This window comes from Arvicola amphibius, chromosome 13 (assembly GCF_903992535.2).
Source record: "Arvicola amphibius chromosome 13, mArvAmp1.2, whole genome shotgun sequence".
Lineage (NCBI taxonomy): Eukaryota > Metazoa > Chordata > Mammalia > Rodentia > Cricetidae > Arvicola > Arvicola amphibius.
The window spans coordinates 8,328,072-8,343,619 of record NC_052059.1 but is presented as its reverse complement, the minus strand read 5'-3'; the positions used below and the strand labels follow the sequence as shown (position 1 = coordinate 8,343,619).

The following is a 15,548-nucleotide window of genomic DNA, read 5'->3' as shown; positions in this document are numbered from 1 at the left end:
TCATCTATCTAGAAGTAAATTGGTGCTACCAATAGCAGATGTGTTTTACTTTCATGAAAACCTTATGTTAATAAAACATTTTAAATTCTGAAGTGCTTGAAGACCATCTATCTTTTAAAAATAAATCTCTGTTTTAACTTGAAAGCATACCTACTGTAACTATAAGTTTGATTGTTATAGATGACTAACTACTAACATGTCTTTCTTTGTTATCCTGATAGCTTTGAGGACTAGAACTTTACATTACAATTTTAAATGAGCTACAGAGGAACAATGCCTTAAACAAAAGTAGAAACATAAATACAGTATAACAAAAATAACCTTAAATTTTCATGAATATACAAAAATATCTTAAACAAGAGTAGAAACATATATATAGTATGACAAAATAACCTTAAATTTGTATCAATATATTAATATTCATACCAATTCAAAATATTTGAAAGTAGAAATTGCTTTTTCAGTTTAAAAGTAGATTCAGTAATATACCTTTTTATCCTATCATTTCTATATCCTTTTTTTTTTCAGAATGAGATCTGTGAATATAATATCTTTTGCTTAGTTTCCTCCTTGCCCTTGACCAATAACAACTTGTAAAGAATGGCCTATATGATGATAAAAATTCATAACCCACTGAGTGACCAGAAATAACCCACCCCATCTCTTGGGAACATAGGCAACATATTCTTAAAATTGCTTACTGTTGTCTTGGGATGACAGCATCTTTAGGGAACCCTGAGAAAATTGGGCTAATGGTCAAGTCCTGGAAGAGCTAGCTGTATTCTCATTCTTATCCTTATTCTTATCCTTATCATCATCATCATCATCATCGCTATTATTATTATTTTAGTTTCTGTGTTATGGGAGAATGTGGAGCTTATCTGAAATCTTGGCTGGGTACTTTGTGAAGCTGGACCATGCCAGCTAGCAGCTTTGAAGTTGTTCTGGATGCAGAATTTTGAGGAAACTGCATCATAGGCATTCTGAGAGGCTGGATCACCTGGGCTACTTGTCTTTATTGGTGTCTAGTCCTTTTTTTTGCTGAAAACACGCAAACTTTTAAAGGTAACATATAAATCTGCATTAACACAGGAATGGAATGTGCAGTGTGCACAAGTCAGTTAAAGATGATTTTTTTGTTTGCTTTATGTTTGAGCAGGTAAATGGCATCTGTTAACTTTATGTCTGCTTTGACTATATAAACAGCCTCTATCCATGCCATATGAGGATGGCATGTAATTATAAGTAATGAGTACTTTGAAATCAACAAGATTTATCATGTTTCATCTGTTTCAGGGTTGTTCCAATAATAGAGGGATCAGCCTATATGTCACCTGTTTTGTAGTCTTTCTTGGTTTCTTTCTTCTTGTCTGTGGCCAAGATTTTTAAGAGGTCTTCCCCAATGAAATTTGATTTTCACTCCCCAATGCAACACATTTCCTGACTTCCATTCTTAAACCAAGACATCTCTAAAGTATCTAGGCTGGTTTAACCTCCTGCAACAGACGTCAGAAGTCACGTGGGTAGTATTTCACTCTGTCATAGCAAAATGTCACCTTCTGAAAATGCTACCTTTGATACCAAATGGTCATTAGAAAAACCCCATGACACTTAGCTAAGACTGAAAATTATTCAACATGAGTCTTGACAAGAGTTCAGTTTAAGATGAAATTCATTTAAAGTGGTTAAGATATCTAGGGTCCTTCAGGCCTGCAAAGCTTTTAAACAGCTTCTTTGTGTTGGAGAGCACTCTCTCCAGGCGGCTGTGATTGGGACTGCTCTTGCCACTCACCCACTCACTCATGTTTAACTCTAGTTTGACTTTTGGTTCCTTATTTATTGCTTTTGCAAACTCTAATTTGACAATCTTTCTTTGATGGCTTTTACTTGACTAGTAAGTGCGTTGTGTCTATATTCCCGGGGAAAAAACTCTTCTGAGCATGTTTGTTTTAGTTACTCTCTCAGAACTTTTAAAAACAAATTCTCAAATATATCAAAGCTCAGAAAGACCTGTAAAGGCAGAGAGCATAGAGCGAAATATATACATATAGCTGGACTTCACCGTGATAATGAGAACGTAATGGCTTTCTGAGGAGATTCTGACTTCTAAGTTCTTTCAGAAAATTCATAGCGTTACAGAAAAAATACGCCAAAGCACTAACCTACAACATTTAAGAATAACTTCTACTTCAGGCTTCTTTGAAACCTAAGTATTATAGGCTTCTCAAAAGCCAGCTTTTGCCTTTCGTAGTGTGCCCAGGTCCAATTCATGAAATTTGAATACAAATTCCCATGGATAGAAGACCTTGATTTGGAGAGAAATGCTTCCTCTTATTTCCAGTCCATGGCTTTCATCTCCTTTCTCGGATCCTCTTTATACACACTTTTGGTTCGGCAGGTCAATGATTTCCTAAAGGAACCGCGAGGAAGGAGACTGGGCCTCCTTCCACTCCACTAATTTGGTTCTTTTCTGAGGTCACGCAGTCGGCCTGTTGCTGGGCTCTGCAGGATGTGGGCTGGGGCGGAGCAGGCGGACCGCCAGGGGGTGTGGCTAGGGGCGTGGCCTGCTCCCGGGGCTTGCCAGCCCGGCTTTCTGTGGAGCTCCGCTGGCTGGCACAGCATAGGTTTGCAGCCGGTGGCTGCAGCTCTGGTGGCCGGTGCGGGATGCTCGCAGATTCTCCGCGTCTCCGAAGCTTGCGTTCGGCTTGCGCAGAGCCAACTCGGCCAGGTCGGGGAGGCACCCCGGCGATGCTGCTCCTGAGAAGTCCAGCGTCTCAGCCTCGGGGCTCCAGAGGAAAAACCCGAGCTCTTGCAGGTGAAGCTGCGGTCCATCCGCGGTCTTCCGGAGGCCGTCTGCGCATCGCATCACCGCCAGCCTCGGCCACGCATATTACCCCGGCACCTCCGGCACAGGGCGAGCGGGAGAGTGGGGACCCCGGCGGGGAAGGCGCGAACCGAACACCGAGGATGGACGCCGGCATCTGGCGTCTGAGCTGGCGCTGTCTCCTCCTCCTGGCTCTCCTTGGATCTACCCGGAGCGAGGGTGTGGAGAGCTGCGAAGAAGTTCGGAAACTTTTTCAGTGGCGACTTGGGGGAGCTGTCAAGGGACTGCCGTATACGCCGCGGGCAGGTACGCGCAGTTGTTTGACCAGGCGGTATGAGGGGTTCCGATCGGCTGGAGACCTCTGGTCTTGCGACCATGCTCTCCCAGGCAATCCAGAGGTAGTACCTTCAGTGAAAAGATGAGTTTTAGGGTCCTCCAGTCCGACTAGGTGAATCGAGGGGAGGTCTCTGGGGATGCTTGCTGTGCTCAGGAACTAGAGCAGCTTGAAGGAGCTCCTTAACTGCGCCTGGGATTCATCAGAGCTCCGGAGCATCTGCTTCCCGCCCGTGATCTTAGTCTCCAGAGATATGTCTGAAAGACTAGTTAAGCGGAGGTTTGTTCACCGTGCTGGCAAGTCCGTAGATCTGTTCTTAGAGGGAATGTCACCAGGTGTCCTGCCTTTGCTGTTTTCTCAAGGAATTGTGCTGGTTGCCGCAAGTTTGAAGGTGAAAACATAGACCCAGGCATATTCCTTTGCTGGACAGATGCAGTGGATGTTTTCTGTAATGAGCACTGAAACCAGTACACTCAGACATGACCTTTAGTCGCCCCTTTGCATCCTGGTACCAAGCTTTCCTAAATAAATCCGAGCTTCTCAGTGTGTCTCCCCGACGCACAAAGTAGTTTCACCCCTAAAATAGCGTTAAGGCAACAGGCATTCAAAACCTGCATTTTGGGGGTTCTGCGCATGGATGAGGTATGCCGGAGACTCACGGGGGGAAAAAAAGACAGGTAATGTGGCAGGTGGAGACCATTCTTCATATAAGCTCCCTTTACCTGCGTTCATCCCCAGTGCCTTGTCCTAGCACTCCAATTCTTGGCTGCTGGTGGGAGAGGTGTTAGTGAGCCGAGCAATAGCAAGTGTCTGGAGCTAAGTTAATGGAGTAATGCTTGCTGTTGCTGAAGTCAACAGAAGGGGTGGACTCAAAGGGAGTTGTTGGATGAACAAAGAATTTGCAAAGGATGCCTGAGTACAAAATACGTTCTTTTTTCCAATGCAAGGAGGCTTGTCTTTAGCACTCCCCAGTGGTAACATTTGCTTGGTAAATGTTCTGCCAGTAAGCTAAATTCTTATCATCCTTCCCGGGTTTCTGGGCACGTAAAACCCATCGACCAGCACTTACGTGATCACTTTTAAATATATCAATATTTATTTAAATGTCTATTCAGTACACAGACACTTTTCAAACTGCTTGACACACATAGCTGGTACTTCCAACTTAGGGCCATTCTTGTCTCCTTAACAAGCAAACAAATAACAACAAAACCCCCTTATATGTATGTACTTAACTTATTTTAGTATATTCTTTCATCAAGGAATGCATCTCACTTAGCTGCTTATAAAAACTACCTGATTTGTGTGAACTGCGAAACCCTCACATTATGAGATTTTTGTCCCTTGGATGCCATAGCTTTGGCTGCATGTTGACAGCTCTGCAGTAAGGCTTTGATTCCAACAGCTTCTCACATTTCAGTGTTTCTGTTGCCTGCCGAATACAACACACGGTAGCAAAGTGTTGAGTTTCATTTCTAGAACCTGTATATACCATCCCTTTCTAGAGCATTGATCACCAAGATCACCTTTTGCCATGATATATAGGACTAGTGAAGCTCCTGTACTCCAGAGAAATGCAAAAGCTTGTCATTGCTTGCATTTGATACATGTGGCACAAACCAAGAGCTGCAATGGCATGCGCCTTCTTTTTAAGGTCATCCTGGGCTGTTTTCCAATGGAAGCATGTATCCTATCTGTGGTCTAAGGTAAGGGAGAACAGTGTAGCTCCAACTACAGAAAGTGGAGCAGCTGTGCTCCTAGGGACATCGCTGGTGCTCCTGAGAGAAGTGCTAAGCTCCTTCTATATTTCATTAAGAAAGTTATGTAAAAGTACTATGTTAATTTTGACTAACACAGTAAAAACATTCATACACAAATTTGGTACAAAACTGAAGTTTTCCTATGTTATTCATTAATTTGAATTATTCATTAAAACATTAAAATGTTTTAGCATTGACTTATCTTTTCCCTACTAAAAATATCCCATTTGCAGTTTACCCTAAGTTGCATATATCATATGCTTAATAAATATTTTATTCATATATGTATTATATTTATGTATATTATAGTTATATTTTACAACTGTATGTATAATAGCTTGATAAAATCAGTAGGTGTCTGCTCTGTATTTTAAAATTACCCTGGTATACTTAATATGTAGGCATTTTCACATGAGAATACAAATAGTGCCACTTTTAAAAAAACTCATGCACTTAATTAAAATATAGCCTTTAATCTACTAAAACTAAGACCTTTAACTTAGAATTTGTTTTTCTTAGAAGTTTGTTTTTTTAATTGCATTTACTTATCTATTTGTTCATTTCTTGCATTTCTTGTCCACAGTGGTTAATTCCTTAGGTGTCTAGATAAATGCTAGTTCTGTAATAAAGAGAAGATTTACACTTCCTTCCTACACTTGTGTATTTGATATCTTCTGGAAAATCTTAGCCGATTTGAAATTATTAAAACAGTGTGGACAGAGATTTAAGCTCTCTCGGATTTCCCCACCTTTGTTCTCTGCACTGCTCCAATCCCTCTAAGCCTATTGAGCTCCTAAGAATGTTTGTATGAGAAATGTAAAAAAGGAAAGAGGGCGCAAGTGTGATTAGAATTACAGATTTCCCAGTGTTCCGGTTTCATTTCCTAAGTAGTAGTCAAGGTGCCCTTTGCTCCTGTTGATTGTATTCAGGGAAGAACTGTTAGTGGGGACATCTGTAAACGGCCCTTTCATTTTCTCTTACTCATGGAGGAGGGAAGATAAGGATTTATTCACAAACATAGACATTCTTTTTGAGGGTAGTTAAGGGATTCCCTTAAAATGTGCTGTCCGATAATAAGTGTGTAACTAATCTTAGTGGGTGCTTATCTATCTCAAGAATAACTTTGTAGCAAAGTTGATGGAAGAAAGGTCTTAGTCAACTTTTCATGACCACAAAAAATTACAATACCGGATGTAATGAAGTCACAAAGAGAGTAGATTTATTGATGTGCTTTGCCTTTTGGCTCTGCCGAGTAGAACATGGTGGAAGTATGTTCACTGCCTCTGCAAGGTGCTCACACTGCCCCAGTTCCAAGTATTCAGTGGGTCTATGTTGTGCCATTAAGCAGTTTGTAATATGCTGCTCATAAACCCCATTTAAATGCTTGGTGTCCTGAAAGAGACAAAGTTCATGCTGGCAGCACAGAACTGGAAGCCGCTGTTTTGAAACCATGTGTTTTTTTTTCCTGCTTTTGCAGTAATCAGGAAAACCTTTCTTAAAGAAGCCATAGAGTTAAGCCATGCATAACTCTTTTCTTTTGTGTCTAGAATTCCTTTTCAGGCTTTTTCAGGGTTTTAGGTGGATGTAGTTGCCCATGAAGGAGAGCCAGTCTGTTGTAGGTTGCTGTATGTTTGTTTCCAGCTGCCCAGACTTGAAATAAACACTCAGAAATTATATTATTTAAATCACTGCTTGGCCAATAGCGTAAACATATTCTAGCTAACTCTTATACCCTGAACTAACCCATCTCCATTAATTTGTGTATCACAAGGTGGCTGTGGCTTATTGGGTAATGTTCCCTCCAGTGTCTGTCTCTGGAGAGGCTACATGGCTTTTCCTTGACTCCACCTTCTTTCTCCCAGCATTCAGTTTAACTTTCCCACCTACCTCTATTTTGCTAAGCCACTGGCTGAAATAGATTTATTCATTAACCAATAAAAGCAAAACATAGACAGAAGGACTTCCCACACTAGTATAGGGCCCACTGTAAGCATTGCTATCAACTGTAAGTATGTCTGCTCCCTCTTCCATCTCTCTCATGGTTGTGGTGACATTTCACCTGGTGGCACAATATTCTATTTGTATAAAGGCTTCGGGATGGTTGCAATTTGGAAGTTTAAAGGGACCATTTTACACTCACAACTTATGTTAGATTTACTTATTTGGAGCCAATTAAGAATGTCTGGAATGAGGATTTTTGTTGCCCCACATGTATGTGTGTATAATAATAAAATAATTAACAATAAAAAAGGTCATATAGATTTCTGACTAGATTATTTGGGAATATGGTCCTGGAACTAGAGAGTTAAGAGCAATTAGTTTGGGTGGGGAATAACACACACACACACACACACACACACACACACACACACACACACCCCACACAGAGGTGAGGGGAAGCAAAAGGAGAGAGTTATTGAGTAGCTGGCTTATTTGCATGCTTCAAATTTCAGCTTAAATCAGCATTTAATAAACTGGAGTATACCAGTTATTATTGTAGGATGCCTTTTCCTTCTGTTACCTGACACCTATTACACACCCCTTTCCTTTCACTTTGAGATCTTTCACCATGAGATTGCATGCATATTGAAAACAGAGAACATATCTATTGGGGTCAGTGTCGCAGGCACATGAGCAGTCTATACTGTCACACAGGAGTCCACATTTGAAATGATGTCATGCCTGTTTTAATGAACTACTGGCACTGTATCGACGTTTGAACGCATCTGCTTCTGACTCGGGGTCCTGAAAGTCATACAGCTAATTGATCCTGGTTTGGAACATGTTCTTTGAATACTGACTGGTGTATAGAACAGAATTTGGCATAAAATGAGATTATAGCTACCATGTGACAGATAAGCTGTGGCCTTGCCTTCCCGCTGTGGTGAAAGGTAGCTCAGACGATGAGCTCACACAGATCATGTCACCTGTCAGGCAGCTTATCACAGCAGTGAGAAAAGTAGCCAATGTGGATACAATGCGGAGCTTAGAGCATCAGGTGGACCAAGTGGAGTGACCTTAGACTTTGAGAATATGAAATAGTAATTGCTAATAAATCACAAACCATGCTGTATTGTAACAGGCAAGTATCAGAGCCTGTTATAATACAGATAGTATTTTCAATAAAGGCAACTTTAAAAATACATTATTAGTCTTTTTTCAAATCTGCTTATTTTAAATTAGTGACATAAAATTGTTCATATTTATTATTTGCAACATAATTTTCACTATATTTAAAATATAACATATATAATGTATATATGTTTTGAAGTAGCTAATTTTAGCTAAATAGTATACATGTAATCTCACAGTAGATCATTCTTGATGGCAAAATCACTTAGCATCCAGTCTCATTATTTCTAAAGATTCAGTGAACCATCACTGTATTTATTAGTTCATTGCATAACAGATCTCTTGAACGTAATTCTTTCTAAGTACAGTTTTGTATCCCTTAATCAGTATATCCATCCTGAATTAGCTGAGCCTCAGGTGAGTGTAACTGCCCCTTTACTCTCTCCCATTACAAAAATCCACCTTTTAGATAATAAGGTATTTTTCTATTTGTATCTTACTCTTTTTTTTTTTACTCAAAATGATGTCTTCAACATTTATCCATATGGCTGCAAATGACAGGAACGTTTTCTTTTAAAGACAGGCCATGTTCCATTGTTTGGCCATACCATAGTTTTTTTTTCCATTCATCTGTTAACTAATGGACACTTGAGCTTACCAAGTCCTTAAAATCTCTTTTCAGTGGAAATTTGGAAAATGATCTGCCTATATGAAGTATAGGCATGATTTATTTAGGACAGCTTATGAGAAGCACGGCAAGTTTCCCCAAATAGAAGACTGATTTGTATCAGTGCTAATGAACACTATGCAGATTTTGATATGTATCATCTTGTCACATAAGATTGTTTAAAAATAGTTATAATCTAAAAGTTAGTAAGCATGCCTTAGTACATAATTACATTTTTATTACTTGTTAGGATAAGGAGGGCTTTTTCTTTTCCTTCAATGTTATGGTAAAATTATTTTAGTTTTCACAATTCCTTATGAGCACTATAATTCATCTCTGTAACTATGTTCTTCAAACTCATATTTCCAGACTTTTCTTCTCTTACATGTTAGGAAAGGATGAAATCTGAGGAGGGAATTGAAGTGAAAGCATAGCAAGAGTATGCCCACATTGATCAAATAAAATGAACAAGAAAAAATTACACTGAGATGTCCTTTTCATTGCATATAGTTTCTTTAAATGGAAGACTGTCAATATTAAATTACCGGTTCAGATTTATTTGCTTTCTGAGTAACTCTGTTATGCAGTGAGGTTAGACCAAGTTTCATTTGGTTCGTTTTCTTTTGATCATTGAGATGTCTCTGTTTAATGAGCTGAAACTGGGGCAGGTCAATAAAGCGAAGAGATTAATAGCCCGTTCTCACCAGGCTTGGAACACAGTTTACTCTGGGTTTAAAAAGATACTCATTTTTAAAAAAAGGTTTTGATGAACTTAAAAGGTAAAGGAAATAGGAATAACACCTTGAGGCTCACACAGTAGAGAAATCAGTGAGCTCCTGTAGTTGCTGTGTATCAGGTGGACCTGTGTGGGTCTGTGTCTGTGCAGTTACGAGTTCTGGTTTGAAAAGACTAAGCTAAGTTTCCTTTTTCCCCTCTGGAAGTTCATTGGTGCAAAAAACGCTCCACGTCTTTAAATATTTAGCATTTAATTCTTCTATACAAATGTCTTGTCATAATTTTAATGGGAAACAAAACTTGACAAAGCACTAAAATGTTGTTTTGGGGACAGAAATATGGAAAAAGCAAACAGTGTCACAATTTTGTCACATGTTATACAGTAGAGAAATGAATTTGTAGTCTTGAAATGGCTTAGTCCACACCATTCATTAGATGTGTGACATCTAGCAAATGACTCAACTTCTCCGAGATGTTTAACTTTCTTCCACACAGATGAGAGTATATTTAGGTTTCTTTCATCATTGGGTGACTTTTGGGAGCTATGTTATGCTGGCACTACCTGAAAACATTTCACAGATATCGTGATGTACTTGGCTAGTTTTATGCCAACTTGATGTAAGCTAGAGTCAGTTGAGAGGAGGAAGGCTCAGTTGAGAAAATGCCTTCAAAAGATCCAGCTGTAGGGTATTTTCTTAATTAGTGATTGATGGGGGTGGCATCGTTCCTGAGCTGGGAGTAGTCACGGGTTCTATAAGAAAGCAGGCTGAGCAGGCTGTGGGGAACAAGTCAGCAATCAGCACTGCTCAATGGCCTCTGAATCAGCTCCTGCCTCCTGGTTCCTCCCCTGCTTGAGTTCCTGTCCTGACTTCTGTTGATGATGAATTGTGATGTAAAAATGTCAGCCAATTAAACCCTTACCTCTCCAAGTTGTTTTGGTCATGGTGTTTCATCCCAGCAGTAAAAATCCTAAAACACTCAGGGTTAGTTACTTCTTTTGTTGTGACTACATAACTGACAAGATCTACTTGAGGAAGGGGAGTTGACTTTGTCTCATAGTTTGAGGGATGGTCTGTCAGAGAAGGGAAGTGATGGAAGCAAAAGGTGAATTCTGGGGCTCCTCTCAATTTCTTCTTATTGAGTTTAGAACCCAGCCCATGGGCCTAAATTACTTCCGCTTATGTGGATTTCCTACTGCAAACCAGCCATCTGTACATGGCAGAAATTAGCTGTGTATAACAGGAGGAACTAAAGCAATACTCTGATTTCCAAATTAAAAACTTTCACGAAGTTGATCCTTTACAAAGTTTCTGTTGCTGTTGCCAACTGCAAGAGTAGGTTGGGTGTGGGGACTAGGAGGTCCCAGGAAACCCACACAAGGCATCTGTACCAATCCAGTGGTATTTGTGAGACTTCTGCAAACAGCCATCCGCGTGCCCCAGGAAGCTTGGACTCCCACAGTTGCTTTTGGAGACTCCTGTGATTCCCGCCCTTCTTTCCAGTTTGTCGTCTGCAGCTCTCTGTTGCTTCCTTTGTCGCTTTCCTGTTGTAGAAGATGAGCCACCAAGGGCATTGCATATTTTCATTGTTTGTCCCTATAACAGAAAGGCCTAACTCTGCTTTCCGGAGGCTTTTCTTCTGTGTTGTGGTTACACCAAGTAGAGGAATGTTGTTATCCCAGACAGAGCAGGATGACTGTAAATCCTTGCAGTGTAATTCACTGCCTGCCCAGGCAACCCTCTAGAACCATGATGGAGCCCAGCGACTGACAATATATTCACACTGCTTATTGTGCTCAATGTGCTGGCTAGTTTTATGTCTACTTGACACAAGATATAGTTGTTGGAGAGGAGGGAGCCTGAAAAATGCCTTCCTGAGATCAGATGGTGGGCAAGCTTGTCGGGAATTTTCTTTTTTAATTTAGTGGTTGATGGGAGGGAGCCATCCCTCTACTGGTGATCTTGGGTGCTATAAGAAAGTACGTTGAGCAAGCCAGAGGGAGCGAGCCAGTAAGCGGAACTCCTTAATAGCCTCTGTATCAGCTCTCGTCTCTAGGATTATATCCAGCCTGAGTTTCTGTCCTGACTTCCTTTAATGGTAGACTGTGATGTGGAAGTATAAGCCAAATAAACCCTTTTCTCCCTTCCTTGTTTTTGGTCATAGAAATTCTAACTAGGACACTTGAGTCTCCAGCAGTGAAAACCTCTAGAACATTCCCCGTCCTAGCAGTATTCCCCGTCTGTAGTTCTTCACAGAGCCAGCAGTTCATCTCAGCCTCACCCTGGTCCATTTGCTGTACTTACGGAAGGTGTGCTCCTTTCTTCTCCCTCACTAGTCATGTCTTACCATATCTGTTCTGCTATATATCAGTTTTATGTATTGAGAGTAGCTTAACCACAATGAAACCTGCTTCTTATTTGTTGAGTAGGAATATTTTCTGCCTTGTAAATATTTCAGTGTTGATTCAAAGAAGCTATTCAAGTGGCTTCTCAGAGACTCTTCTGACCACTGCTTGCAATCTCTTAAGAAGACAGTCTATAATCTATGTTCCCAGGAAACTCAGTGCATCTTTTATGACATTTTATCACATTAAGCTTTTACAAATGTGTCTCTCAATCTTCTGAGCCCTGGAGGGAAAATTATGTTTTATCCTCTTGTTGGCCTTAATAACTACACAATGTCTTGTGCAGAACAGGTGCTTCATCAATATTTGATGAATTCGTTTGACTTATTAATCAAAAATGAAGAGCAGGAAATTACTCTGTAATTTAGTACAGGTGAATGGGAGACTTGGCAGCTCCTGAGAAGGGGGTGATAGAGGATTGCTTAAAGGGCTCTAGGGCCACCATTTCTCCCCACGTGTAGGGACATCAACTTGTCACTCCTAACGTTATCTCTGCGAAGGATTAGCAGCTGAACCCAAGATCTGTACAGCCTCATGCTTTTCCCTCTGCTGCTTGGTGGAGCTGGGCAAAAGCTGCACACTGAGTGCTTCTTAGAGTCACTACGCCAGAAGTTGAGTATTTTTGGTACTGAGAAAGCCAGGTGATTTGCACAGGGAAAGCTTTTTGACTCACTTCGTCTTCTGTCATATATGTTTTTAGTTTACCATCTGACATATATACGACCATCCATCCATCCACCCATCTATCCATCCCTCTGTCAGTCCACCATCTATCTGTTTGTTTCTCATCTATCTACTTACATCTATCTATCTATCTATCTATCTATCTATCTATCTATCTATCTATCTATCTATCTATCTAATGCCTCTCCAGTTAGAAAGATGCTTGTATAAAAGGCAAATGGATCAGTTGGAGTTCTTTAGAAGACTGAATTGTTAGGATTTCTGAGGGAGAAGCAAGTTTCATATGTGATTGCCAGGAAATACTACCTTTTAGGGACTAGGAAGTGCCCTGTGGGAAGGACTTAACATTCTGGATGCTAATGTCAAGGCTTCTGCACAGGTAGTTGAAACATCTGTCCAATGAGTGGAAAAAGGGAGGGGTAGAGACAGAGGTGAGGGGGAGGGAGAGAGAACAAAGATTGGCAAGTCATTGGGTGTGGAAAAAGAACAGAATTGTGAAACTTGCTGACTATGCACTTCACAAAGAAGTTTAGGTAATTGGATATGGATCAATATTTCTTGGTGTAGGCATTACAAACTCTGGCCAAGCTAATACTTAACTTTTGGAGTAACTTGCAAATGAAGTGGAGATGTGGAATCTCTATAACCATTCCACAAAGTTTAGTTTGGTAGGAATGACTCTGTATTCTGATTTGTAATTCTTGCATTGTTGCCTTTGCACAGTACACACTTGCTGACTGTGGACAAAGAACAGGATCTGGTGAGAGCTGCCTGCGAGGTGGATGAGGCAGGCAGCTATCAGAGACAGGGCAGCTCACTTGCCCTGGAAAGAGCGTCCATCAGAGTGACATCATCAGATTTGCATTTTAAAAGATCATTCTTGCCTGTAGAGTGTCCATTTGACCTCTTTTCTAGGTGTGAGAGTAGAATGGTGTTAATTCAGTTGGAATGATATCAACGCAAAATGGGTCGAAGAGGTTCAGAATGACTGGGTAATTACTTTCATCTGCTTACTTACACTAGGGACCTGATAAGGACTCCCCATGCTTTCTTAGGCTGTACATTCAGCTGAGCTTATAAAACACAAGAACAACATATTTTCCTTGAACTTATGATTGTGTTAACATCTTGGTTATAATGCATAAAGCACCTGTTTGTTCATATGCATGTACTCCTCTCTGAATAATCAGTGTAGGCTGATGCTGTAGGACAGTCCAGTCACCTGTGCATGACCCATGATCTTCTTTAAATGTTTATAGTATATGCCAGATAAAATAAAGCAATTCAGTCCTAAATGTTAACTAAAGATAGAATAACAATGATATAAAAAATAGAAGCAGGAAAAATAATCTTCAGTTTGCGATAAGAGGAGGACAGGACATGGCTGTGACCTTGGCTGGAGATTTCAGCTTTGAGTTTCTTATTGCTCACTACAAAGAAGAATACAATCAACCAATTATTTAGTACAGTTGTAGGTAAGGGCTAGGATGGGCTACAGGCTGAGAAAAACAGTGGGGGTTGTGAAGGAATGGAGGGGAGGGAGAGGGAAAGAGAAGAGAGAGAGAAAAGAGGAGAGAGATAATTATATCATGGTATGGACAATTTAAGTGGGAGAGAAAAAAATGGATTTTGGTTTTCTTTGTCAGGAGGAGACTGCATGCGAATAAGTCACTAAGCTGAAGTTGAGACATTTTGTTATGAAGGAAGAAATGATGCATTAAACATTTAGAAGATAGAAGTAGATGCAATAGGCTTTTAGCAGGATGTACCTAGTCTCTTACTGTTTATAGTAAATAAAGCTTGCATTTCTGGGTTTCTGAGCCACAGGTCTTAGGGAAATGTTACTGTGAGCTTTATGATCATCAAAGCATCAAATGAGAGAATTCATGGTTGAATGGTGTTTCTTATTTGAATTTCTTAATGACTGTTCTTGCTTACAATCTGGGGCTTATCCTAAAGTGCTAGGATTCATGTGAAGAGCTATGGTGATGGTGTTAGACTTCCTGTTTACCTGTGTCTCATAATCCATGAGCTTTCCAAGTTATTAGTAGAATATGATCCTGAGTAAGGTCTGAGCTACATTTGGAAATAAAACTCATTTTGTTATATTTCTGTTCTCATGAAGTATACACTTGTGGATTGCTTTTATTATTCTGTATCTTATGTATTTTACATGCTACAATATTAGTTTAGTTAGATAAAGTATAACCATTTTCTACAGTTGTCTATGGATAGTTCCCTTGTTCTTGGTGGGATCATCACTGCCATGCTCACAGTTTCAGAAGTTATTTTGTTCCTTGTGTGCCTGATTCTTGACTCAAGAACCAGAGAATCTCCTTTTGTAGACTTTTGGCCTTACACACTTTATCTTTACTTCTTAGGCTGAGGAACAGCAACACAATGGCCATATTTACACATGTGTGTGATTTGCTTTCTCTTTCTCTTTCAGTGTTCTGTGAAATGTCATCGCGTTTAATAAAATGATTCCTCCATTTCAAAAATGTGTGGACAAATTCATAATGCATCTAATGGCGTCGTAGACAAGTAGAAAATGTAAGAGAGGTCTTGGAAATGACCTCATGATCTCACTTTATCAAACAAAGGTACCCTGTCCTGAGCATGCTTCTGCCAATCATTCTGAAGTGGTTTTGTTTTCATAGTCACCTACCCAGTGAATATGGACCCAAGGACAACCAAGTAGAAACACATATTTTTAAGGATTTTAGAATTGTCTACTTTAGTCAAATGGTCAGCTTTGTTATTTCCTTGTATGTGTTGTATATATAATGTTCTGTGAGGCTTACATTAGTGGTACTCAGCCTTCCTAATGCCGTGATCCTTTAATACAGCTAGTTCTTCATGTAGTGGTGATGTCCCAACCATAAAATTATTTTTGTTGTTACATCATAACTGTAATTTTGCTACTGATATGGATTGTAATGTAAATATTTTTGGAGATAAAGGTTTTCCAAAGGGGTTGTGGCTCACAGGCTGAGAAGCACTGGCTTAGAGAATGCCTCACGATTATTTTGGAATATGATGGTCCTTTACAATGAACATATCCTAGG

General features: G+C 40.1%; 1 protein-coding gene across 1 annotated transcript in view; it reads left to right on the top strand.

Annotated features, from left to right (window-relative positions):
• Nucleotides 1-2,967: 2,967 nt before the first annotated feature.
• The window catches only part of Gpc5 (glypican 5), a 522,879-nt gene continuing 510,298 nt past the window's right edge, over nt 2,968-15,548 (top strand). Inside the window, exon 1 of the mRNA XM_038310428.2 lies at nt 2,968-3,130. Within this exon, the coding sequence (XP_038166356.2) occupies nt 2,968-3,130 (163 nt within the window). The remainder of the gene's footprint in view (nt 3,131-15,548) is intronic.